The following is a 24,204-nucleotide window of genomic DNA, read 5'->3' as shown; positions in this document are numbered from 1 at the left end:
GAGAACAGAAGAATGGGATACAACATTTTGCGACAAGTGGAGGAAGGATTAGACTTGTTCTCTTTAGCCCTTTAAGGCAAAACTGAACGCAATGAGTGCAAGTTGCAAAAGAGAAATTTAATATATTTATTTTGGAGGGGGGGAGGCAATGAGGGTTAAATAACTTGTCTAGGGTCACACAGCTAGCAAGTGTCTGAGGCCAGATTTGAATTCAGATCCTCCTGACTCCATGGAGGGTGTTGTATATACTGCAAAACCTAGTTTACCCAGAAAATTAATCTTGATATCAGGAACAACCTCAGTTCCAGAGGAGAGATGATGAATTTCCTACCCCTTCCTCCTGACAGACAGACTCAGGGTGTAGAATGAGCCATGTTTTTGGACATGGCCAATGAAGGAATTTGCTTGGCTTGGTTATCCATAATTGTTACAAGGAGCTTATTTTTCCCTTTTTTTTCCCCAAGGGGAGGGGTAGAAGGGAGATAAAAATTAATTTTTGTTAAATTGAAAAAAATTAAATATAAAAATTGATGTCCCCAAAAACTTCCTAATAATTAGACTTGTCTTTTTGTGTTTTTTGGTTTTTTTTGCTTAGGCACTTGGGGTTAAGTGACTTGCCCAGGGTCACACAGCTAGTTAAGTGTGAAGTGTTTGGTCTGAGGCCACATTTGAACTCAGGTCCTTCTGACTCCAGGGCCAGTTCTTTATCCACCACACCACCTAGCTGCCCCAATTAGATCTGTCCAAAAGTGGAACAGTCTGCCTCAAGAGGTGGGCACTTCTCCCTCCTTGGTGGTCTTCAAGCAGAGCAGAGGCTAGTATGTTATAATGGGGATTCCACATGGGTTGGACTAAATGGGCATGAAGGGCCCTTCCAATATCCACAGAATTTAGAATTTCATAGAAATTCCATTATAATTCCACAGATTTTTGTTCTATGATGTCCAGTTCCTGCCACCCCTTCACTGTGTGACCCTGGGCAAGTCACTTAACCTCAATGCCTCAGGCAAGTTTTTAAGACTATGAATTGGAAAGTTGTTGATCTCCTTTGTCAAAGAAATGACAGGTCCTGCCTCACACAGGCCTGTATGCCCTTCCCCCACTCAAAAAAAAAAAAAGCAAATGACTAGACTTGACTGACATCTCCGGGCTCTGTTGCTCATAGTTTTTTTTATTTTGTTTTTTAAATACTCTCTATAACAGGCTGATTGTGAGGTTGCCATGGCAACCATCACCTAAGGTGGTTTTGGTTTTTGTTCTTTTTCCTCTGTGGCAGAGAACAGGCCCTTTTCAGATATTATTCCCCCTCACCCGCAAAGGTTTAATTTTGGTTCCTGAGACCTCAAAGTCCACTTGAAGACACCAAAATGGTCTCCCTCCTAAAGTACTGCTAATGGAGGTTTGGGGTCCATTAAATCTCATAATTTACCTCAAACCTATTGAAAAAGTTTGGCTATTTGGGAGTTCCAGGCTACAAGGAAGAATTCATGATAGCAGTCAATATTAACACCACCCTTCCCCAGGGTGATAATCACTGTCTTACCCTTCTAAGTAGGCCCTCCACAAGTCAATAAGCATTTATTTAGCACCGACTATGTGCCAGGCACTGGGTTAAGAATGAAGATACAAGGAAAGGCAGGAAACAGCTTTCAAGGGGCTCTCTGTCTAATGAGGGGAAAAATATGCAGTCACGTACTAATGAGACACAGACCAGAATAAATTGGAGATCATCTCAGAGGGGAGGCATTAAGAATAAGGAGGACTAGGAGAGGCTTCTAGCAGAAGATGGGACAGGTAGTGATAAAGAACAGAATTCCAGGCACAGGCACAGCCAGTGAAAATGCCCCGTTGAAGATGGAGCATCTCATTCAAGGAACAGCCAGGAATCCAGGGTCACTGGAACACAAGGGACATGGCAGAGTAAGATGTGAGACGAGTTGTATAGAACTTTAAAAGCCAAACAGAAGTTTATATTTGAACCTGGAGATAATAGGAGTTTATTGAAGAAGGGAAGAGGGCTAGTGGTGACATGATCAGACCTGCTCCTTAAAAAGATCAGATAGAGAGCTGAGTCGAAGATGGAACAGAGCGGAGCCTTGAGCTGGTTAGTCAGGCATGAAGAAGGGGCAGCTGGGTGGTGCAGTGGATAGAGCACTGGGCTTAGAGTCAGGAAGACTCATCTTCCTGAGTCCAAATCTGGCTTCAGACACTTATTAGTTGTGTGACCCTGGGAAAGTCACTTAACCCTGTTTTCCTCAGTTTCCTCATCTGTAAAATGAGCTGGATAAGGAAACGGCAAACCACTCTAACATCTTTGCCAAGAAAACCCCAGATGGGGTCACGGAGAGTTGGACACAACTGAAAACGACTGAACAACAACAATAGGCATGAGATGATGAAGGCCTGGATTAGGGTAATGGCAGTCCCAGAAATGTGTATGTAAAATCCTAACTAAAACTTTAATAAATTTATTATTTAATGTTATCTAGTATGGGAAAAATGGGGGGTGGGCGGACTACATTTAGGATCCCAAGATCCCAAGATCAGAGATTTAGAGCTCAAAGGGACCATGGAGGCCATCCAGTCCAACTCCCTATTTTTTAGATGGAAAAAACTGAGGCCCAGAAAAATTAAGTGACTGGCTTTAGTGGTAAATCTGAAGATCAACTCCAGGTCTCTTGACTATGGCACTATCTGTCTTCCTTTCCATGTCCAGTGCTGCCATTTACTAGAGAGACTGTATGACCTTTGGAAAGTCTCTTCCCCTCTCTGGATGATGGTTGCCTCATTTACAAAAAAAGAGATAATTTCCCCCTTCCCAGCTATGCTCAAAGCCTTATGTAGGTCATGTAGATACAAAGAGAATAAAACATTTCTTCTGATGGAGTCAGAGAAGATAAGGTATGCAACTAATACAAGAAAAATAAAATGATAACAAATGTGTAGGAAAAGTTTAACGTTAGGGGTTATGAGAGATCTAGTGCCAGAAAGTTTTAACTAGAGATGGTATCTAAGCTAATCTTTGGTGGATAGGCAGGATTTCAATAGAAAAAAAAAAGGGAGTAGGGGTGTAGAAGGAGGAGAGTAGAATTTGAGATGAAAAAAAAGAGTAGGGAGGCAAGACAGTATGGGATGAGTTTGGGTGATGAGCGATTTGGCAGTTTTAGTTTGTCAAGGTGCCGAGGGTATGTGGTGGGAGTGGTATGAGATCATTCAGTAAGAATGAAGTGCCTACTATGTGTCAGACACTATCCTAGGTACTGAGAATATAAAGACAAAAATGAAACAGTTCCCAGTATTAGGCTGGGCAGGTAGGTTTGAGGCCTTGAATGTCAGACTGTGTTTAGATTTTATTCAGAAAGCACTAAGGCTAGAGCCATTAAAGGTTTTCAAGCAAGAAGGTGTCAAGGTCATTTATTAAGTACTTACTTACCGTGTGCCAGGCATTTCACTTGGCCCTAGATCAGAATATATAATCAGTGTTGTTGATTGATTGTTGAAACTTACATGATTCTGGAAGATTTTCATTGGGCTGGAAAGTGGATTATGGAATGTCAGATTTTCAGGCTAAAATATGCTCTTTCCTCCTTCGCTTTTCCAAATTCAATTCTTGATTAGGCAGAGTAAAATTAAAATTGTCCAGCATTTCATTTTCATGCCTGCAGAATTTGTCTATTTGCTTTCTCTGTTGGACTTGCTTTTTGTTGGCATCTGTCATCTCAGAATCTCTGATGCTTTCAGCTTGGCCTATTACAGTCCCTGACTGAATACAGGGTCCTTTTCTCATGTGATTCTGTTCCATATTTAGGAAGTGTTTAAGAGTCTGAAAACAGGAATAGTGTATTAACTGTTAACAGAGAGATGAGGACTCCTCCTGGGGAGTATTTTCAGGCTGCTGTGCCAAAACAGGATAGACAACCAACCAATTTGAAATTGCAAAATGTTGGGGATGCCTGAAGAGTAGCCAAGAATGAGGAAGTTTTTTGGATGACAGAAGGGCCCAGAAAGAGAGTTGGGGAGGGAAGGGGGGAGGTAATAAAGCTCTGTGAAGATCAGCAGTGTCCCAGTGGTCTTCATTATCTACACCCAGCATGTTTCAGTTCCCTAAGAGCAGTGTTTGTCTTTCAATCCAAGTTTAAGGGTTGCTAGGATGCTTGAGTCTTATTCTGAGAAACAGCATTTTGCTCTGCTTGATCAAAGACTGAGTTTGGAGAGGAGGGGAAAAGTATAGTCCTTTATAAATGGAAATAGTGCAACTAACCCACACTCCTTCCCTGAAAGGGGTTTTATTGTGGTTGTTTAGTTGTGACTAACTCTTTGTGACCCCATTTGGGGTTTTCTTGGCAAAGATAATGGAGTGGCTTGTCTTTTCCTTCTCCAGCTAATTTTACAGATGAGGAAACTGAGGCAAACAGGGTTAAATGACTTGCTCAGGGTCAGAAAGCTAGTAAGTATCTGAGGCCAGATTTGAACTCAGGAAGATGTCTTCCTGGTTCCAAGCCTGGAACTCTATCTACTTCACTACCTAGCTGCCTCCTTGAAAGGGGCATCACCATCAAAACCCATGTAACATGTCTGCTGAATTTTTATCCAGTAGCAGGGCTGATTTTGTGTTAAACTAACATTGAGCTCCCCCTGGGACTAATGATACAGCACTAGGAGAGCAATCTATGACTGTAAAATATCGCAAAGATGAATCAGTAAGTGTTAAATATGGCCACTGGATCTGTGACTAAATTCAGGATGTCTGATTCCTAATCCACTGCTCATAAACTGGACAGCCAAAGTCTTAGTGAAACAGCCTTGGGTGACATCACCAATCTCTTGCATGGCTTCAGGATAATGACGTCTCACTTGACTAGACATGCTATCTACCTCACCCCAAAATATCCCCAAGCCCCACATCTCTCACAGAACCACTAGCTTCTCTTTCTTGGGCCACAATCTAATTCACTACTAGCTATGCGTAAAAAACCAATTCCTCTTCTCTCTCACCAATGTGCCTAACTTCCCTCCTTAAAGAAGAAGTTTTAGACCAAACACAAACTTGTAGGTATTATTTTTCAAAGAGTTTTATCACAGTATCTACTCATAAGGAACTCCATAAATGCCTTCTGGTAAACTATCATAAACAGTAGGGTCCCTTAACTGGGACCTTCAGAAGGGAACTTGAGGGCATAGAACGTTACAGCATATTGGACATTAGAACTAGAAGAAAGAATATTAGATTATAAAACACAGAATGTTGGGAGTTGGGAAGGCTTGTAAGGATTATCTGGCCCAACCCCCTCATTTTACAGATGAAGAAGTTAATAAATTACTCCAAGTCACAAAGCTAGTTAAGATAACGGCATGGCCAGACATGGATTTCTGATCTTCTAATTCCAAACTGAGTGTGCTTTCTGTTATACCCCACCATGTCTCAATGCTATTCAATTCAACTAAGTCTTCTTGGACTGACTAGATATCTCACTACTTCTCTTTAATGAAATGATGACTCTTTGTCTATAATATCATATTTCATGGTAGACTCTGGGTAATTCCAAAGTCCTGTATGTTAAATACATCCTCTGTCAAAAGAGGAAAGGAAATAAAGCATAAGTGAGAGGTATAAATTGTTCAGACTGTATCTATCCTACTTCCCTCTCCTGTTCTCCTAACAAATTCTCCCTCCTGCAAGGGAAGTTCCTAGAATTTCAGAAAGTGCCACTGGTATAAGAATAGTGTATGCAGCTCTTTCCTACCCTATATTAGGATTCAGTAGTTATCACTCTTGTTTTTGGTGAATGGAGAATAGAATCTACAGATTAAATGTCCATTATTTAAGAGGAAGCTGGATAGATCACAGAGACAATCTACACATTATACTAATTATACTTACCATTAGTATTGTGTGTGCTGCAGTTATATATTATATACATATTATATAAGATACAATATATTAATATTGTGTTGCTATGGTTATATATTATATACGACATAGGATATATGATGTATATTAATATTATGTGTGCAGTGGTTATATGTTACATATGTATTATATATTAATAATGGATATGCTGGTAAATATTTGACACACAATCAGTTCTTTGGAAAAAATGCACAATACTTTTTTAAGTTTAATCTGTATTATTGACATTTTCTCTATCATTTTCTTAAATCTAGGCAATCAACAAAATAATAAACCTTGATTTGTAGATTTTGCTGATTTCCAACGTGTAAATGCTCACATGGAAAATTTAGCAATCATCTCAGTTTCAGCTGGCTCTGGCACATACCCAATTATAGGTGTCATGTTTGTGTCTCATTTTACCCCTAGATTATAACCTCCATGAGGACACAGACTATGTCTTATCAAAATTCTACATCTTCTCCAGCCCTGAGCACAATGTTCTGCACACAGCAGATGGTTAACAAAGGTTTGCTTAATGAATTGGATAGGAGTGGATTGCACTAGACAATACCTGATGCTGCTTCTACTTTTAACATATAATGCCAGACTTTTTTGATGTTATAGATTTTACTGAATTATTTTTCTCTATTACTTCCTTTTTTTTTCAGTTAAAAAAAGTCTGCTATAAGGGATGATTCTCTAGAAGAGGTGAGTGGGAAGGATACAAGAAGAAATCCAAACAGTGTAAAAAGCAAAACTATCAATAAAAATCTACTAAAACATTCTACGGTTCTAGGATCATAGGTGAACTCTACTTTTGCAGGTGCTAAGAAAAAGCAAAGTGGGCTTGGAACAGGGATGATGTGTGAATTAAAGGAACATTCCGTTAGGGAAAATTCCACTAAGTAATCCAGAAAGTTTCCACAATGAGAACCAAGATTGAAGGGGGAAGTAACAACATGATATTGTAAAAAGCAATAATACATAACAGGATCAGGATTTCCAGCTCCCTAAAGTACAAAGGACTCTTTGATCCTCTGGAGATATGCAAAGATAGAGAAAGAACCATGTTGCCATAACCTGATAGTACATTTGGTGGGTACTTTCCAATAAACCTCTCCTTTGAATGCTTCTGTAGTTTTGCAGCAAGGCAAAAACAAGAAGAAGTAGGTAAAACTGTTATAGCATAGCTTCCCAATTTACCAATTGGTCTGTGGAGAAAGGTGGAAGGCATTGCACTCTGTATATTCAGGACATATTTTTGAAAAAATGATTCCTTGCATCATTTAAGCCCTTTTGACTTCCCACAGTGATTTTGGGTCTATGTTCTCATTTGATTCCCACAATAATCCCAAGAAGAGATGAGGTCATGGTATTATTATCCATTTTTAATATGAGGAAACTGAGGCCCAGAGAGGTTTAGTGAATTACTTACATTTAAACTGCAAGTTAGTATCAGAGCCAAGAGCAGAATTCGAGCTCATTTCTTGCTTCCAGGCCAATGCGTTTTCCACTAGGCCATGTAACCGCTCTAAAGATGCCCACAACTTCCTATTTGTGAAACTACATGGGCAGAATTGTGGTACTGTGATTTATATTCTGAATCCACTAAGACTGGGTTTTTTTAACTTCCTCAGGGAAGCAATTTTGAGTCACTGAGGTCCAGAGAGGTTGAGGTGTCATCTCAGTGGGGCAAAAACAGAGCTGATAGATTTGTCCTGGTTTTGTATTTTGCAAAAGAAATAAGACATTTGCATTCCTCGGGAGAATGATCTTTGGCTTCCCAGCAAGTCGAACTACGCAAAGCACATCTAGTTCCCTCACACAGTTTCTGTGAGAATAACAAAATGGATGGAGTGGGGTGCTGGGTGGTGGTGGTGGTGGACTGTAACAAAACACATATCATCAAAAACCATAGACACCAATGTGAAGTTTCCTCTTTAATTAAAGTCATAAGACTAGAAAGTCAAATGTAACAAAATGAGTCCTAAACAAAATGAGTCAAGATATTTGGGTTCAAATTGCAGTTTTGACATATTTATGGTAACAATTAGTCAATCATTCAGCATGCACAGCTCTTACCATGTGCCAGCCATTGTTCTGACCCTGGTGATACAAAGACAAGCGGAGTCCAGGGGACCAGAATTCAAATCTGGCCTTAGACACTGTAACTGTGGTCAACTCACTTAATTGCTATCTGCCTCAGTTTCCTTATCTATAAAATGGGGATAATAATGGTTGTGAGGATCAAATGAGGTATTTGTGAAGTGCTTAGCACAGTACTTGGCACATAGCAGACACTATATAAGTGTTTCAGTCATTTTTTCAGTCATGTCTGACTCTTCATTTGGGGTTTTCTTGGCAAAGATACTGGAGTGGTCGCCATTTCCTTCTCCAGCTCATTTTACAGATGAGGAAACGGAGGCAAACAGGGTTAAGTGACTGGCCCAAGGTCACACAGCTAGTAAGTGTCTGAGGCTGGATTTGAACTCAGGAAGATGAGTCTTCCTGACTCCAGGCTTGGCACTCTATCCACTGCACCATCTAGCTGCCCCATATACTTGTTAGCTATTGTTATTATTATCATTATTATTATTAAAAATGAAAGTTGACTCTGTCCTTAAGAAATTTATGTTCTGTTGGAGAGGACAATACGTATACATAAAAGTATCTGAAATATATAAATATAAACATTCATATTTCATATCAAACACACTCATACTTCATGCAAAATATATTCATATAAACATGCAAATATAATAAATATAGTACAATAAATATATCGCTACAATAATTAACATGAACTAATGATTTACGATATGATAATTAATATAACAAATATATAAATAGATACATAAAAATAAATAACTCTTATGTGTTTATCACATTCTAATTTGTATTAGTAATCTGTGTACATGTCTCATCTCTTCTACAAGACTGCAGACTTCTAATGGCAGAGACCAGGTCTCATTTATCTTTGTACATAAAATTACAATGTCACACTAAATTCTTAACAAATGTATGTTGGATGAAATTAGTGAATTAAATTCTTATTTACTTAGTCTTATAACATAATTTACCAATTTTTCTCAGTGTAGGACTTGATCAAAGACAAAGATTTGAAGCTGGAAGGAAAGGAGTTAATATTTGTAAAGTGCTTTGCAAACCGTAAGGCACTTATATAAATTCTAGTTATTACTGTTGTTATTATTATTAGCTATTACTATAAGTTTGGTGAATATCCTAGGTTTCGGACCTTTTCTTCATACTATCAAAGCTTTCCTTTCCTCTGTTCTATCCTCTCAGGGCAGTGCTTTCTGTATGTGGAAAAAAAATTAATAGTGGATCAATCAGATAATCTAATTCTTGCTATGGTATTAGCTAATAAACTGCCACATAAGCTAGTGAGTTCCCCCTCACCATAGGTATTCAAGTGATGCTATAGAGGATTTCTTTATTGGGTGACAGAGGACTCCTAGTGTACCTCTCAGATTTCTGGGCTTTTCCATCTGCTCTAAAGCTGAACTTTCTGTTACGTGTTATCCCCTCCAACTAAAGAATGAGATCTTTGACTTTTCATTTTTCTGTTCATATACCCACCCAAGAGCTTATCACAGTGCTTGGCACACAGTAAGTGATTAATAAATGCTTTTCCATTCATTGGGAAGCATTTCCTTATATCACACCTAAATTTGCCTCTTCTCAGCTTTTGCTCAAATAATAACTGGCATTAATATTTAGCTTTAAAATTTGCAAAATTCTTTACATATATATTATCTCAGTGTCTGAGGCTGGATTTGAACTTAGGAAGATAAATCTTCCTGACTTCAGGCCTGGCACTCTAGTGGCCACCTAGTGGTCTTGATGACAAAAGATGAGAATAGGTAATGTTGGGGCAGGAAGGTGAGCACACAAGTGCATTGTTGGTGGAGCTATGAAAATCAGCACAACCATTTTGGAAATCAATTTGGAGGTATGTAAATAAAGTGACTAAAATGTCCATACCCTCTGACCCAGAGATTCCACCCATTACTATGATTATACCCCAAGGAGTCCATCGAAAAGAAGAAAGTTCCAATATACATCAAAATATTTATAATTACATTTTTTGTGACAGCAAGGTCATTTAGAAATAAAATAGATACCTATAAATTTGGGGATGGCTAAGCAAATTGTGGTACATGAATATAATGAAATATTACTGAATTCTAAGAAATAATGAATGTGATAAACCCGGAGAAATATGGAAAGATCTGCATGGACTGATGCAGAGTGAAGTAAGCAGAATCAAGAAATGAATATACAAAATAACTACAACAATGTAAACGGAAAGAACCACAAGAAAACACAAAAGTGAACACTGCAAAAATTACATACATAGCCTGAAAGAGGTATGAGGAAAAACTTCCACCTCACTCCGTTGCAAAGGTGATAATTTCACAAGTGTTGTGCATTGCACACATTCTCAGAATATTTCAATTTATTGATCAGTTATGCTGATTTTTTTCCTTCTTTTCCCTTTTTGTCTTTAACAAATGCTATTTGTTATATAGGATGGCTGTGTAGGAGGGATAGGAGAGAGATACTAAGCGAAATTATGGTGCTGTGAAGAAAAAATCAATAAAAACTTAATAAAAACGAAGAAGTCAGACTTGTCACGTGAAGGAACAACCTACGATAATTAATGTGGCACTAGGAAACCAAAATATGGGCCAATTTCATCATTTCTCTTCAGACCACTTGCCAAACAATAGTGAGAACCCTCTAGCAAACACCTAGGTTGAAAGAATCTTAGGATCTAAAGTTGGAAGGGACCTTAGGGGTAATAGAGGAGGTAACTGTGACACTTTGTATCGTTGTTTGAAGTGCCAAACCATTTGACAAGACTCAGTCATCTTAAAACTAATCCTTGATCTTTGGACAATGCTATGCTTTCCAAAGTATTTTTGCACCTACCAGTTTCTTTGATCCTTAAAATAATCCTGGAAAAAAAAATTTAAATAATAAAAAAATAATAATAATACTGGGAGCTAAGTAAGGACAGGAAAATTTTTATGGCCACTTGCCAGGGGGAAAATTGGAATGTTGAAGAGGCGATTCATGCTTCACGTACGGGTTAAAATAAATGAACTTCTCAGGTCCCTTCTAGTTCTAAGAATCTATGACTTGCCCGAGGTCGTGTTGTGAGTTAGTAATGAAGCAGGAACTGGTACCCTGTCATCCTGTCTCCCAATTCAATTTTCCTGTCCCTTAAATGGCTGCTTTCTTACCTTTGGCTTCTTGAAAACAAAAGGAAATTCTACGGAAGCCATAACAAGGCAGAGAAAATAACCCATGACACTGGCAGGTGCAAATTAAGATGATGCATCAAACTCGGAGCAGCCCTTGTTGACTACTTAAGGCCAGAGGAAACTCTGGTCAGCTTTGACTGCTGAAGACATCATTTTTCTCCTCATTTAAACACCATCAAGCGCTTGTCAGTGAGTGTTTGTGGTTAGAAGGTGGCTAATGCAGCTTGCTGGTCCGAGGCCAGAAAAAGAAAGGTTTATGTACTTACTTGACTTTTCTTCTTTTATGTTGTATTCCAGCACATCTGAAACTGTCTCATTCAGGGAAGGGAAATGGACCGAGAGGATCATGTGCTTGAGATTACTCTCCCGCCGGACCAAGAAGATCTAGAACGCAAGGAAAGATGGGATTATGTTTTCTGAGCTGTAAAATAAAATTCCAACATGGGTGCAGAGAGGAATCTTATTTTTTTTAATATAAGAGAGAAATGTTTCCAGATTGTCTTCAAATAGGGAGGAGGATAAAATAGTCCAATGAGAAAAGAGATCTAGGTTCTGATCCTACCTCTGTCACTACTTGTCCAGAGACACTAGAAATATCATGGCACCTCTCTGGGCCTCACTTCTCTTCTGTCAAATAAAGGAACCAGACTAGACTGGGGTTCTTAACCTGGGGTAGGTGAACTTGATTTTTAAAAAATAACTATTTTGATATAATTGGTTTCCTTTGTAATCCTGTACATTTAAAAACATTATTCAAAGATGGGATCCAAAGGGATTCACCAGATAGCCGAAGGGGTCCATGCCACAAAAAAGGTTAAAAACTCCCAGACTAGATTGGTTTCTAGGACCCCTCTAGCCCTGACACTCTATCTGTATTCTACTTATTGCTTGCTATAATGCTAATACATACATATATATATATATATATATATATATATATATATATATATATATATATTTATAATGATGATAATATAATATTTAATATAATTACTATAATCTATTTATTACATTATTGATATGGTAACAGAGAGGAAAAGTGACTTCCTATTTTCTTTGACCTTCAGCAAATGATAAGATAGTATATTATAGTGGAAAGATTGGCCTTGGAGACAGAGTATCTAGCTGTGTAACAAGAGACAAGCCAACTAATCTCTCTTGATCTCAGTTTCCTCATCCATAAAATAGGGACAATACTTATACTAATTACCTATTAGTATTAATGACCATACAATTTATCCATTGTATGGTGCACAAGGGATCCTGGGTACTCAAAGGCTAAGTAAGAGGAGCAAAAACTCTAGCAGATTCCACCATGTTGGAGAGGTTCCAGACTTTGTCTGTTTTCCAAGCACCAGCCTGAATAAGTTCAGAGAGGCTAGAAGGAGAACAATGATTTTTTTTAAAATATGGAAAAGATCTGTGTGTATGTGTGTGTGTGTATGTATATATTTTTTTAATTTTTAATTTTTTTTTTTTGGCAAGGCAGTTGGGGTTAAGTGACTTACCTAGGGTCACATAGCTAGTAAGTGTCAAATGTCTGAGGCCGAATTTGAACTCAGGTCCTCCTGACTCCAGGGCTGGTGCTCTAACCACTGTGTTACGTAGCTTCCCCCACCTATATAGATTTCTGTAGCTAATTAATATTCTCAACAATGCCAGTGTAACCACCATTTGGATGCTCCCAATCTGCTATGAGACAAAGTAGAAATAATATTAAAAAAAAACTCCTCAGCCTATCATTTAATGTCCTACACGATCTAGCTCAAATTTACCAGACTTATTAACTCACTGTTCTTCCTGCTTTCATGCTCTCGCCCAGGGTGACCTGAAACAGGCTGCTCCTCACCTCTGCTTTTTAGAATCCTTGGTTTTCTTAAGGGCTTAGCTCAGTCACCACTACCCTCTTTGGGAAGACTTTCCTGAACCCTTATTTTTTAGTTCTCTCTCTCTCTGTCTCTCTCTCTCTCTCTTTCTGTTTTGCCCTTATTTGTCTGTATAAATAACTGTCTTTCCCTTTCTCGAAAGTTCCTTGCACATAGTGTAGGCCCTTAATTATTGATTGTTTAAGGAATGAATGGAATCTTAGAACTGTAGAATCTTAAGATTTGAGATTCATGGAATCATGGACTCTCACAGAATTTTCAGAATTAAAGAACCAAGGAATCTTAGAATTTTGTTTATTGTCACTATCATTTTTTGGCTGGATTTCTACCTTGGGCATGCTTGGTCTTCCCTGTCTGGGAGTCTATTTGGAAAGACTAGGCCAGGTTTATGCTTGTCTCTTTCTCCTAAAAGAACCTGACATGTGTGTGCCCCAGGTCCCAGCACAGCTGAATAGCCACCCTTTTGGTTAGCAGCATCACATAGCACTTCCTCTTTAGCAATGGGTCTTGCAGTCACATCCGCCACCTATCTCTGAAAGTCAGCTCTCCAGATGATAGCTAGCTCCTTATCTCCCCCAGAGGCACAGAGAAATTGGATGGTTTGGTCCAATGTACACAACGAGTCAGCTCTGGGAGCTAGATCAGTATGGGCTATTCCATGGATTGATTCCATGCATAGACTGGTTTCTGGCCTGGAGAAGATCACAATCTAGTGGAGAGATACCGGCAACCCATTTATTTTGAGTCAAATATTGATGAGGTGCTCTTTGCTATATGTGTACTGAACTAAACCTCATGTGGATAAAAAGTAGATGACAAATTTCCCTCCTTTGGGGAACTTAGACTATAGTTGGGTCAACAAAGCTCACAGACATGCAGCAACTAGAGAACAGTAAAACAAAAGTGTACACTCAAATAGTATATTGTATGATATGGATGATTCCGTTAATTCAGTCCTTTTTCAATCATGTCAGACCCCTTGTGACCCCATTTGTGGTTTTCTTGGCAAAGACACTGGAGTGGTTTGCCATTTCCTTCTCCAGCTCATTTTACAGATGAGGAAACTGAGGCAAACAGGATTAAGTGTCTTGTGCAAGGTTACACAGCTAGTGAGTGTCTGAGATCAAATTTGAACTCAGGTCTTCCTGACTCCAGTTGCCCTGATATGGATGAGAAGTGCCATTGAAATTCAGAAACGGAGAGGCAGCTAGGTGGCACAGTGGATAGAGCTCCAGCCTTGGAGTCAGGAGGACATGAATTCATGAGCTCACTTATTAGCTATGTGACCCTGGGCAAGTCACTTCACCCCAACTGCCTCGCCAAAAAGCAAAAAAAAAAAATGGATAGGTTTAATGTAAGCCACTGTCAATCAGGAGAGCCTTCAAGGAGAAGGCAAGAGATCTAGATCTCATCCCAGCTCTACCACTTAGTAGCCATGTACAAATTCCCGTTGGCTCCTTGCCTTTGGCTCTACTTTGTTCATCTGTGAAATGGGGATAAGCCTCCTTTGCAGCTCACAACACGGTTGGGAAGAAATTGTATTTCCTTTGATCTTCACAGCAATCTTACCAAGCAGGTAGGTTCTGCAGGTATTATTGTCCCTATTTCATGGATGACGAAGCCAGGGTTCAGAGAAGTTTTGTCAATTCCCCAGGGTCACACAGCTAGAATCTGTGTTGACATGCAAAGTCCAGCGCTCTGAACTACGCGCCACAGTGCTGATGTGAGAGCCAGAGAGAACGCAGACAAGGTTCCAAAGAGCCAAGTGGGTCAGAGATTTGGAGCTTCCCCCCCCCATAGCTGGGTTATTCACCCCTGCCCAAACTAGGTGCATGCCATGCATTTGTATCCCTCTGTTTCATTCTTAAGATGTTCCTCCTATGGCAGTTGCCATCTGTGTATGCACATAGGCTGAAAGGATTGAGGTCATCCAGTGTGCAAACTCTTTTGTCCTTTTTCTGCTTAATGATACTATTCATTTCTGTGGTGCTTTTCATGTTATCTAGTGCTTTTCTTGGGAAGTTAGGTGGCATAGTGCATAGAGTGCTGGGCCTGGAGTCAGGAAATCTCATCTTCTTGAGTTCAAATCTGGCCTCAGACACTTACTAGCTGTGTGACCCTGGGCAAGTCACTTAACCCTGTTTGCCTCGCTTTCCACATCTGTAAAATGAGCTGGAGAAGGAAATAGCAAACCATTCCAGTATGTTTTCCAAGAAAACCCCAAATGGAGTCACAAAGACAAGTCCTTTTCTCACAACAATGGAAGAAAATCACTGAAAGTCTTATTATTATTACCCATTTATTAGATAAGCAAGGGTAAGTGGCTTGTTCACAGCCACACCAGTAAGGATGAGGAATAGGACTCTCCTCATTCTCCTATACCACAATACCTCTTTTTCTTTTTTAACCTGTGATCTGCCTCTTGGTCATCTGGGGGCTCATTTGCACCCTCTCCAAAATGGGGTCTGAGCAGAGAAAGGAATAAAAAAAACTCAATCCATAAGTCAACTTTAAGAGATCACCTGATGCAGATGATTTCTAAGTTCTCTTCTGGCTCTAATGAGTTATATTATCTATTTAAGTCTGCCCAATAACAAACCTTTATAGCTGCCTACCCATCCATGTACAAGGCACCAGTCTAACATTGAAGGCCTACAGAAGAGGTGGTGAAGAGATTGTATATTTCCTTTCTACACAACAGGTGCTCAAAAATGTCTGTTGGTAATGATGAAATTAAGTAAGAGTGAGTACAAGGAAAGAATTCAGCTGAGAGTCAAACTATGTATTATAACCTGGAAATCATGTCGGATTTCAGATGAGAAAGAGAGAGAAATCAATGAAGCCTGGAGTGGTCAGGGAAGGCTTCCGAGAGGAAGGGAGATTTTAGTTGGGTTTTGAAGGACGAGTAGGATTGGGAAAGGCAGAAGAGAGAGATGGGACAGCAAGAACGGCTAGGGACCAAACAAAGGGAGATAGTTGTGGGAATGAACACTAGACCATCTTTGTTGCTTGTTAAGAGTTGGGGGGGATAGGGAGGGAGGGATAGCTGGATGGCAGCCAGGTGGTGCAGTGGATAGAGCACTGGCCTTGGAGTCAGGAGGACCTGAGTTCAAATCTGACCTCAGATACTTATTAGCTGTGTGACCCTGGGCAAGTCACTTAACCTTGCTTGCCTCCAAAAAAAAAGAAAAAGAAAAGAAATTTGCTGTTAAAAAAAAAAGAGTTGTGGGAAAAAATTGGGAGCAGGAGAGAAAACTAACATACACTAAAGCAAGGGTTTCCAGCAGGGTTTATTTCCCCTGTGCTTTCTCAATCCCTCTTTCCTGAGTCAGCTCAAAGTGGCCTCTACATAGAGGATGCCTTTCTAGTAGGAGGTCTGGACATGTTTCCTTTGAAAAAATATGAAAGAGGAAAGCAAAGCTGCAGGACTTGTAATCTTAGGCTGAGAGAGAACATCACGGGTAAAAGTCACAAATATTAGTTAGTAAACAAGCTCCTTTTCTTTCTTTTTCATAAAGGGAGGAGGGGGAAGCTTCTCTGTAGTGAGACACAGAAAAGAAAAGACAGAATGAATGAGCCAGGTTGTGGGTCTTCAGCAGACTTCTCACTTGCAGTGTGACTTCATTTCATGTGAGCTCAATTAATTGCTTATGGTTATTAAGAAGGTGAAAAATATTCACGGGCAAATTTCAGCTCCCAGATGGGACAACAGAAAGGACATGGAGGAATCCTTGTCCTTAGAAGTGGTGTTGTGGATAGAGCACTGGGGCTGGAGTCAGGAAGATCTGAGTTCAGATCTGGCCTCAGACACTTATTAGCTGTGTAATCTTGGGCAATGCCTGCCTCAGTTTCTCCATCTTCACAATGAGGATATAGCACCTACCTCCCAGAGCTGTTGTGAGGATCAAATGAGATAATATTTATAAAGTGCTTAACTCAGTGCCTTGCACATTGTTGTTTTCATTCAGTTGTTCAGTCATGTCTGAAGGTCCATGAAAGCAGCTGAAGCCAGCACTGTGGAGTGCTTAGAGCTTGGCAAGACACTGAAGATGCCAAGGTCATCCACTGGTCTTGGTCTGGACTCTCCATGACCCTGTGGACCATGGTTTGCCAACACTGTCCTTGGGGTTTTCTTGGCAAAGATTCTGGAGTGGCCTGCCATTTCCTTCTCTGGTGGATTAACAGAGGTTGAGTGACTTGCCCAGGGTCACACAGCTTGTGGCACACAGTAGGTGCTACATAAATATTAGCTATTATTATTATTATCCTTTACTCTCTTTATGGCTCAATAGGGCTAGGAACTGGACCTGTGATTTCCTTAGTGTAGGGAAGTTTCATTGGTGAGAAGCTTTCTCTGCCCATATAGGTCAGCACCTTCCTTACAGCTTAGCCTTAGATAGTTCCTAGTACATTGAGAGGCTAAGTCGCTTACCCAGGGCCACACAGTATATATGCTGCCGAGCCAAACGTCTATCCACTATGCCATGGCTGCCATTACTGTGGCTAACAATAAATAACAACAATAAGATAATATCTGTAAAGTGTTTAACACAGTACCCACATAGTACGCGCTATATAAACGCTAGCTATTAGTGGTAGCAGTAGTGATAATAATAACAACAGTGAGAAATGAAGATAGAGGATTACCAGTTCTACTGGGTCAGATCACCTCCTTGATTAACGTGACACGAGTGAATATTAATATACCATGACATCCAATCTCCCTTCTAAAGTGAATTGCTTTTTCTGTTTTCCTGTTCAGGATGATGTGAGCATACATCTTTGTGCTGTTCTATTCCATGTGTTATTTATTTACTAATTCTGAACGATGTAGTATGGCAGAAAGAGCATGGGAGTCAGGACATCTGGCTTCCAGTCCAAGCTCTGCTGCTTATTCATGTTGGCAATTGACCAACCATGCATTTACTAGGAATCATGCCAGGTGATGAGACTACAAAGACAGAAATTCTCTAGTCCCTGCTTCAGAAAGCTTACATTCTGTCAGTGGAAATGACCTATACACATATAAGTAATGTACAAGGAAGAGAGTGATTTCAGGGGACATTTATAGTGGAGTTGGAAATTTATATACTGCTTTAGGTTTTGCAAAATTGTTGACTCATTTGATTTTCACAATGACCTTGTAAAGTAGTGCCATTATTATCCTCATTTTACAGATGGGAAAACTGAGGTAGAGGTTAAGTGATTTGCCCAGGGACACACAGCAGTAAATATCCGAGGCAAGATTTGAACTGAGGTCTTCCTGACTCCAAGTCCTGTGTCTATTACTTCACCTAGATGCCTACCTGAGCTTTGAAAGAAGCTAAGATTTCCAAGAGGCAGATGTGAAAAGGGAAGGTATTGCAGGCATGGGGACTCTATGTGCAAAGGCATGGAGGTAGGACATATATGTTGAGGAAGAGAAATGAACATCAAATAGGCCAGTGTGGTTACATTGTCAGGTGCATGAAGGGGACTAAGGTGCAATAAACTTGGAAGGGTGGTTTGGAACCAGATTGTGAACTAGATTGTGCTTTAAATAGCAAGTCATTCACCCACCCTGGATCTCAGTCAGGATCCTTATCAGTAAAATTCAGGATTTGGGCTACATTTATGATTAGTGAGGCCCTTTCCAGCTCTTCCATTCTAGGTCGGGTGAGCCCTGAAATGAATTCTTTTAATTCCTCTGGTCCTGCACTTATGAAAAAGGGGAGGCAAGCCATAAACCTACAGAATGCTAAAACATAGAACACGGACCTTAGGCATCGTCCCATTAGATAATAAACTTCTTGAGGGCAGGCACCTTTGCCTCTTTTTGTATGTCCAGTGCTTAGCTCAGTGCCTGCCAGATAGTAGGTGATAAATAAATGTTTGCTGATTGATTGATCACTTAATCTCTTCATTTCAAAGCTGAGAAAACTGAGGCCTATGTTTCCTTCAATCTATACTGTCTCTTTCTCACACTTACTAGCTGTATGATCCTGGGTAAATCACAACCCTGTTTACTTCAGTTTCCTCATCTGCAAAATGAGTTTTAGAAGGAAATAGCAAACAACTCTAGTATTTCTGCCAAGAAAACCCCAAATGGGGTCACAAAGAGCTGGACCCTATTGAAAAATGACTGGACAATAACATATTCTCTCACTATTTACAACATTTTCTCTAGACTCTTGAAAAGAAAGGACTTTTATTGTCTGTTTTTCTTTGGTCTAATACTAAAATCAGTTGGTATTCCCTGTATAACAACCTGACACTAATTATGATACTGCTGGTTTTTGTATTTTTACAGCCAGTTGAACTTTTTACAATTTTTTGTATGTACAATTTTTACGTAGGACATAATTTGTCTTCAGTATAAAAATCAAATTTCTTTTTGCAAGTTTCATTTAAAAACTTTTTTTTTTGCATAAAATGAAGAAAGCTTTTTTTTCCCCCTAAACTACCTTTTAACAGAATAGATGAATTAACCAATTAGGAAAGAAAAAGGCATACTATGTCTGCTCAGTTATGAAAACAGCCCTGGACCTGGAGTCAGGAGACCTGGACTAGAGTCCCACCTTTGTCTCCTCACTGGAAGTCCTAAACAAAGTGACCACTTGTCAAAGAAATACTAAATTCATGCTGCAATTCTGAGTTGTTGGATGATTTTTTTATGTGAGGCAATTGGGGTTAAGTGACTCGCCCAGAGTCACACGGCTAGTAAGTGTTGTGTGTCTGAGGCCGGATTTGAACTCAGGTCCTCCTGACTCAAGGCCAGTGCTCTATCCACTGTGCTACCTAGCTGCCCCCAAGAATGCTTTTCCTAAATGGATTAACCTTCACTGGTAGTGTTTCAAGCACTATATGATACATGTGGAGGAGATATATTGGGGTTGGGAGGATTTTCAAGCCTCTCTGAAAGCACACCAGGTAGACAACCACTTATTTTGTCTATGGATGTGGCCACCTTTATCAGTTTGCAATACTATTGCATAGAAAGGGTGGATGGAATCCAGGTAAAGATAGCTGTTGCCTGTAGAACAGGCATCCTCCTTTGTATGTAACTTCAGAGACCTGAGACAATTTCTGCACCCTCTTGCCTGGTGCTTCCTCCACTGACTAACTGATGTCTGAATTTCCATCCTTAGATTACCATCCCTTTAGCTACCGATTTTGACTACAGTTGGAATGCAGTTACTCTCTGATAAGGGCCACTTTAAGATGTTTTCTGTCATGAATGCCTCCACATAACGGGCAGAACACTGGACTAAAAACCCGCTGAGTGTCCCAGGTCAGATCTGGATGGACAGTGAGGTTAGCCTGGGACAGGAGATAGCTGACCTATTTCAATTTTGCTAAGCTTCTCCATAAAAATGCCCAGCTGCCTTCATGCCTGGAAAAGCTCATTCAGGGGGAAATTAATTTTTACGGCCACCAAGGTCATTTCAAGAGGAATTCAGAAGCTTTCTATATTTGGAAGTCTCCATTCTTATTAGTTTCCGAAGAGCCATCTACTCTCCAATTTAGCAGACCTAAGCTGAGTTATGCTGCTGACTTTCTGGGGCCAGAGGGATCACCGGGTCGCCGTTGGGCCATAGTTTTATTTCATTTACTGATTCAACAAATATTCATTCATCACCATCTATATGTAAAACATTGTGCTCTGTTCTGTGGGAAGATGAAAGTCACTAAGTAACAAATCCTGCCCTCTTTGAGCTTCTGTTTGAGTGGGGGGGACAAAACATGTAAAACCATAAAAAGACAGATGAAATATGAGACCAACAGAGGAGAGGTAGAAAGAGCTATAAGAATAAGAATTCTATTTCTTTCTGTAGATATGTCTTACCCAGTAACTTGGTATAATTTGTATCTGCCTACATTTGCCCAAGTGAATAATGAGATTAGTGATACAGCCTTGGGAGTGGCTGTATTTATTATGACCTCAGGTAGATCTAGTTGTAGGATAGCATGGCTCAGTGGATAGAAGTTGCTGGACTTGGAATCAGGTAGACAGGGTTCACCTCATATGCTTGTAAGGAGTTGAGCAAATTAGGCAAATCACTTAAGTTCTTTTAGCCTCATTTTCCTGTAAAATTTGTCAAATTGGAGATATTCAACTGTAGTACTAACTTCATGAGAATCAAACAAGATGCTGTATACAAAGCATTTGCAAACTTTACAATGCCTATACATAGATATCTGCTTTTAATACTCTTCTGACTTGCTTTGAAGGCCCTCCAAAAATCTGGCTCTCATTCCAATCTAGTCAGTCTCCTCTCCTCTGATGCACAAACCGAAATGGAACTTCTTTCTTCATAATGTTCTGCTCCCCTACTCTGAATACTTTCCTCAGGCACTTGAAAGGAAGGAAAACAAGCATTTATTAAGTGCCTACTATGTGCCAGGCTGTGTTAAGCACCTTACAAATATCTCATTTGATCCTCACAACTATGAAGTAGATGCTGATCTTAACCTTATTTTATGGTTGGGGAAACTGAGGCAGGCAGGTTCAGTGACTTGCCCAGAGTCACACAGGTAGTAAATGGCCCAAGCCAGCTTTGGGATGTTCCTGACTCCAGGCACAGTGATATTTTCAACGCACCACCTAGCTGCCTCCTAATTTTACCTTTCTCTGAAGGGTCAGCTCCAACTCCACTTCCTCCATGAAACCTTGCCCTCCCTTCTAAAAGTCAGAACTAATTTCTTCTGAACTTCCAGAGTGTTTGCTGTCCATACCACTCACAAGGCATCATATACTGCTCTCCTTGGGTAGACAGTATAAATAACACTTGACCTAGGTTTGAATCTCAGCTTTGGCACTTACCAGTCACATGGCCTTGGGTAAGTCACTTGGTCTCTATGAGCAACAGTTTTCTCATCTGCAAAATGCAGTTATGCTACTACCTTACAGGGTTCTTAGGAAAGTGCTTTATAAACTAGAAAACACTATGGAATTACAAGCCATTATTATTACATGCTTTATTTTCCAAACTTGATCAGAAGCTCCTTTTAGGCAGCACTTTGTGTCTTACTAAGTGGCACAATGAATAGAGCACTGGGTGGTAGAGTCAAGAAGACTCAAGTTCAAATCTAGCACCAAACACTTTATTAGCTGTGTGACCCTGGGTAAGTCACTTAACCTGTTTGTCTCAATTTCCTCAACTGTAAAATGGGGATAATGATAGCACCTGCTTCCCAGGATTGCTGTGAGGGTCAAATGAGGTAATATTTGCACAGTGCCTGGCACATAGTAGGTGCTGCATAAATGATTAATTCCCTCCCTATTAATTTTTGCATCTTCTATAGTACCTAGCACATCATAGGTGCAATAAACTATTTTTTGAATGAATGAATTTTTATAATTCCCATTGATTCTGTCTTTGCTGCGGCCAACACTTTTACTGACAGAGAGAATGTGGAAAGGAGAGACAGCCTTGGTTTCTTGTCAGTATATGTGAAGAAAGCAGAGGGATAGACCCATTAGACTTTGAGACAGGAAGACCTGAGTTCAAATCCCACCTCTCACGTTTACAGCTATGTAATTGTGAACGAATCATTTAACCTATACTTACAAAATGAGAATGATAAGACAGCTCCGTGGTGACGCAGTGGATGGAGCAGGAGGCCTAGAGTCAGAAAGACCTGAGTTCAAATTTGGCCTCAAGGCACTTACTAGCTGTGTGACTCTAGGCAAGTCAATTAACTGTTTGCCTCAGTTTCCTCATCTGTAAAATGAGCTGAAGAAGGAAATGGCAAACCACTCCAGTATCTCTGCCAAGAAAACCCCAAATGGGCTCATGAAAAGTTGGGACACGACCGAAAAATGACTGAATAACAAAAAGAGGATGATAACTTCTACAGTTACCCACCTCTGTAAGGCTCAAATGAGATAGTGAGTAGTGTTTTGTAAACTATACTGTAAAAAGCTCAGTTATTTAACAATAACTGACTTTTGACTTAATAATAATAATAATAATACCGTCTTTGGATAAAAGAGGGAAGGGACTGGTTCCTAGAACTCCTGGTTTCATATCTTGGCTCTAATATTTGGTAGATAGCTAGGTGATAGAGTGGATAGAGTGCTGGAACTGGAGTCAGGAAGCCCTGAGCTCACCAATCCTGCCTCAGGCACTTATCAGCTATGTGACCCTGGGTGAGCTACTTAGCCTGTCTTCCTCAGTTTCCTCATTTGTAAAATGGGAATAATAGCCTCTACCTTCCAGTATTGTTTTGTAGATAAAACGAGTTAACATTTGTAAAGTGTTCTCTAAAGCTCACAGCTTCATGTAAATCATTATCAATTAATTAAATAATTAATAAATTAATTATTAATCAACAGATTATTACTGTTACTATTACAAGTTGAACAACCATTGACCTGAACCTGTTTCTACATTACATGAAATGGGAATAGTACATCATTGTAAAGGAAGTACTTTGCAAACCTTAAAGTACTATAGAAATATGAGTTGTTATTGTGATTGCTATTATTCCAGCTGCATTGACTTCCTTCCCCAGAAGGAGCCAGAAGGGTGTGGTTCTTCCAGGCCACATTACAACAAATCTGCTCCCAGTCTTTCCCCTTCCCAAGGCACAGATCTCATATTCCTACAGATAGGTACCGAGGGCCATTCCCTGGACAGATCTGATGCTCCCCAACGTTTCCCAAGAAGAACTTGGGAAATGAACTTCTGCCTCAAAAAACTGTCATCTTTGGAAAACTCTGCGCTACTTTTTCACACCTAGGATGGAAGAGCTAATTTACCCTTGATCTTCATGATTGGGGAGGATTAGCAGGCAATGCCCTAGCTCAGGCAATTGGGCAGAAAGCTCCGATTTTATTTTCCAAACTGAGTCCACTTCTCTACTTAGAGACTTGAGCTCATTCCTTCCAGGAGACTGTCCCATTGATAATTTCTCTTTCTCTTTCTACCCTTCCCTCTCTCCCTGTGTCTCCTTCTGTCTCTCTCTATCTCTTTCTGTCTCCCCCTTCTCCCCTCTCTTTATTTTTAGCTCTTTATTCCCACCTATAAGCCTGCTCAGGTCAGTGACATTCTTTTTTTTTTTTCTCTAGTTTTTGTTGCTGTGATTTCACCTTGTTCATTTACTATTTTGTAGAATTCATTTTCTGCCCTCTTTATTTTATTCAGGTTAT

At 39.9% G+C, this 24,204-nt stretch overlaps 1 protein-coding gene across 1 annotated transcript in view; it reads right to left on the bottom strand.

Annotated features, from left to right (window-relative positions):
* Positions 1-24,204, bottom strand: part of RIN3 (Ras and Rab interactor 3) — a 156,315-nt gene that overhangs the window by 83,089 nt on the left and 49,022 nt on the right. The window contains 1 exon segment of the mRNA XM_021000293.2: positions 11,451-11,568. Within this exon segment, the coding sequence (XP_020855952.1) occupies positions 11,451-11,568 (118 nt within the window).

This window comes from Phascolarctos cinereus, unplaced genomic scaffold, assembly GCF_003287225.1.
Source record: "Phascolarctos cinereus isolate Bilbo 61053 unplaced genomic scaffold, phaCin_HiC Scaffold_3;HRSCAF=262, whole genome shotgun sequence".
Classification (NCBI taxonomy): domain Eukaryota; kingdom Metazoa; phylum Chordata; class Mammalia; order Diprotodontia; family Phascolarctidae; genus Phascolarctos; species Phascolarctos cinereus.
Note: the sequence above shows the minus strand (reverse complement) of the source record. Positions and strands in the feature narration are given on the sequence as shown.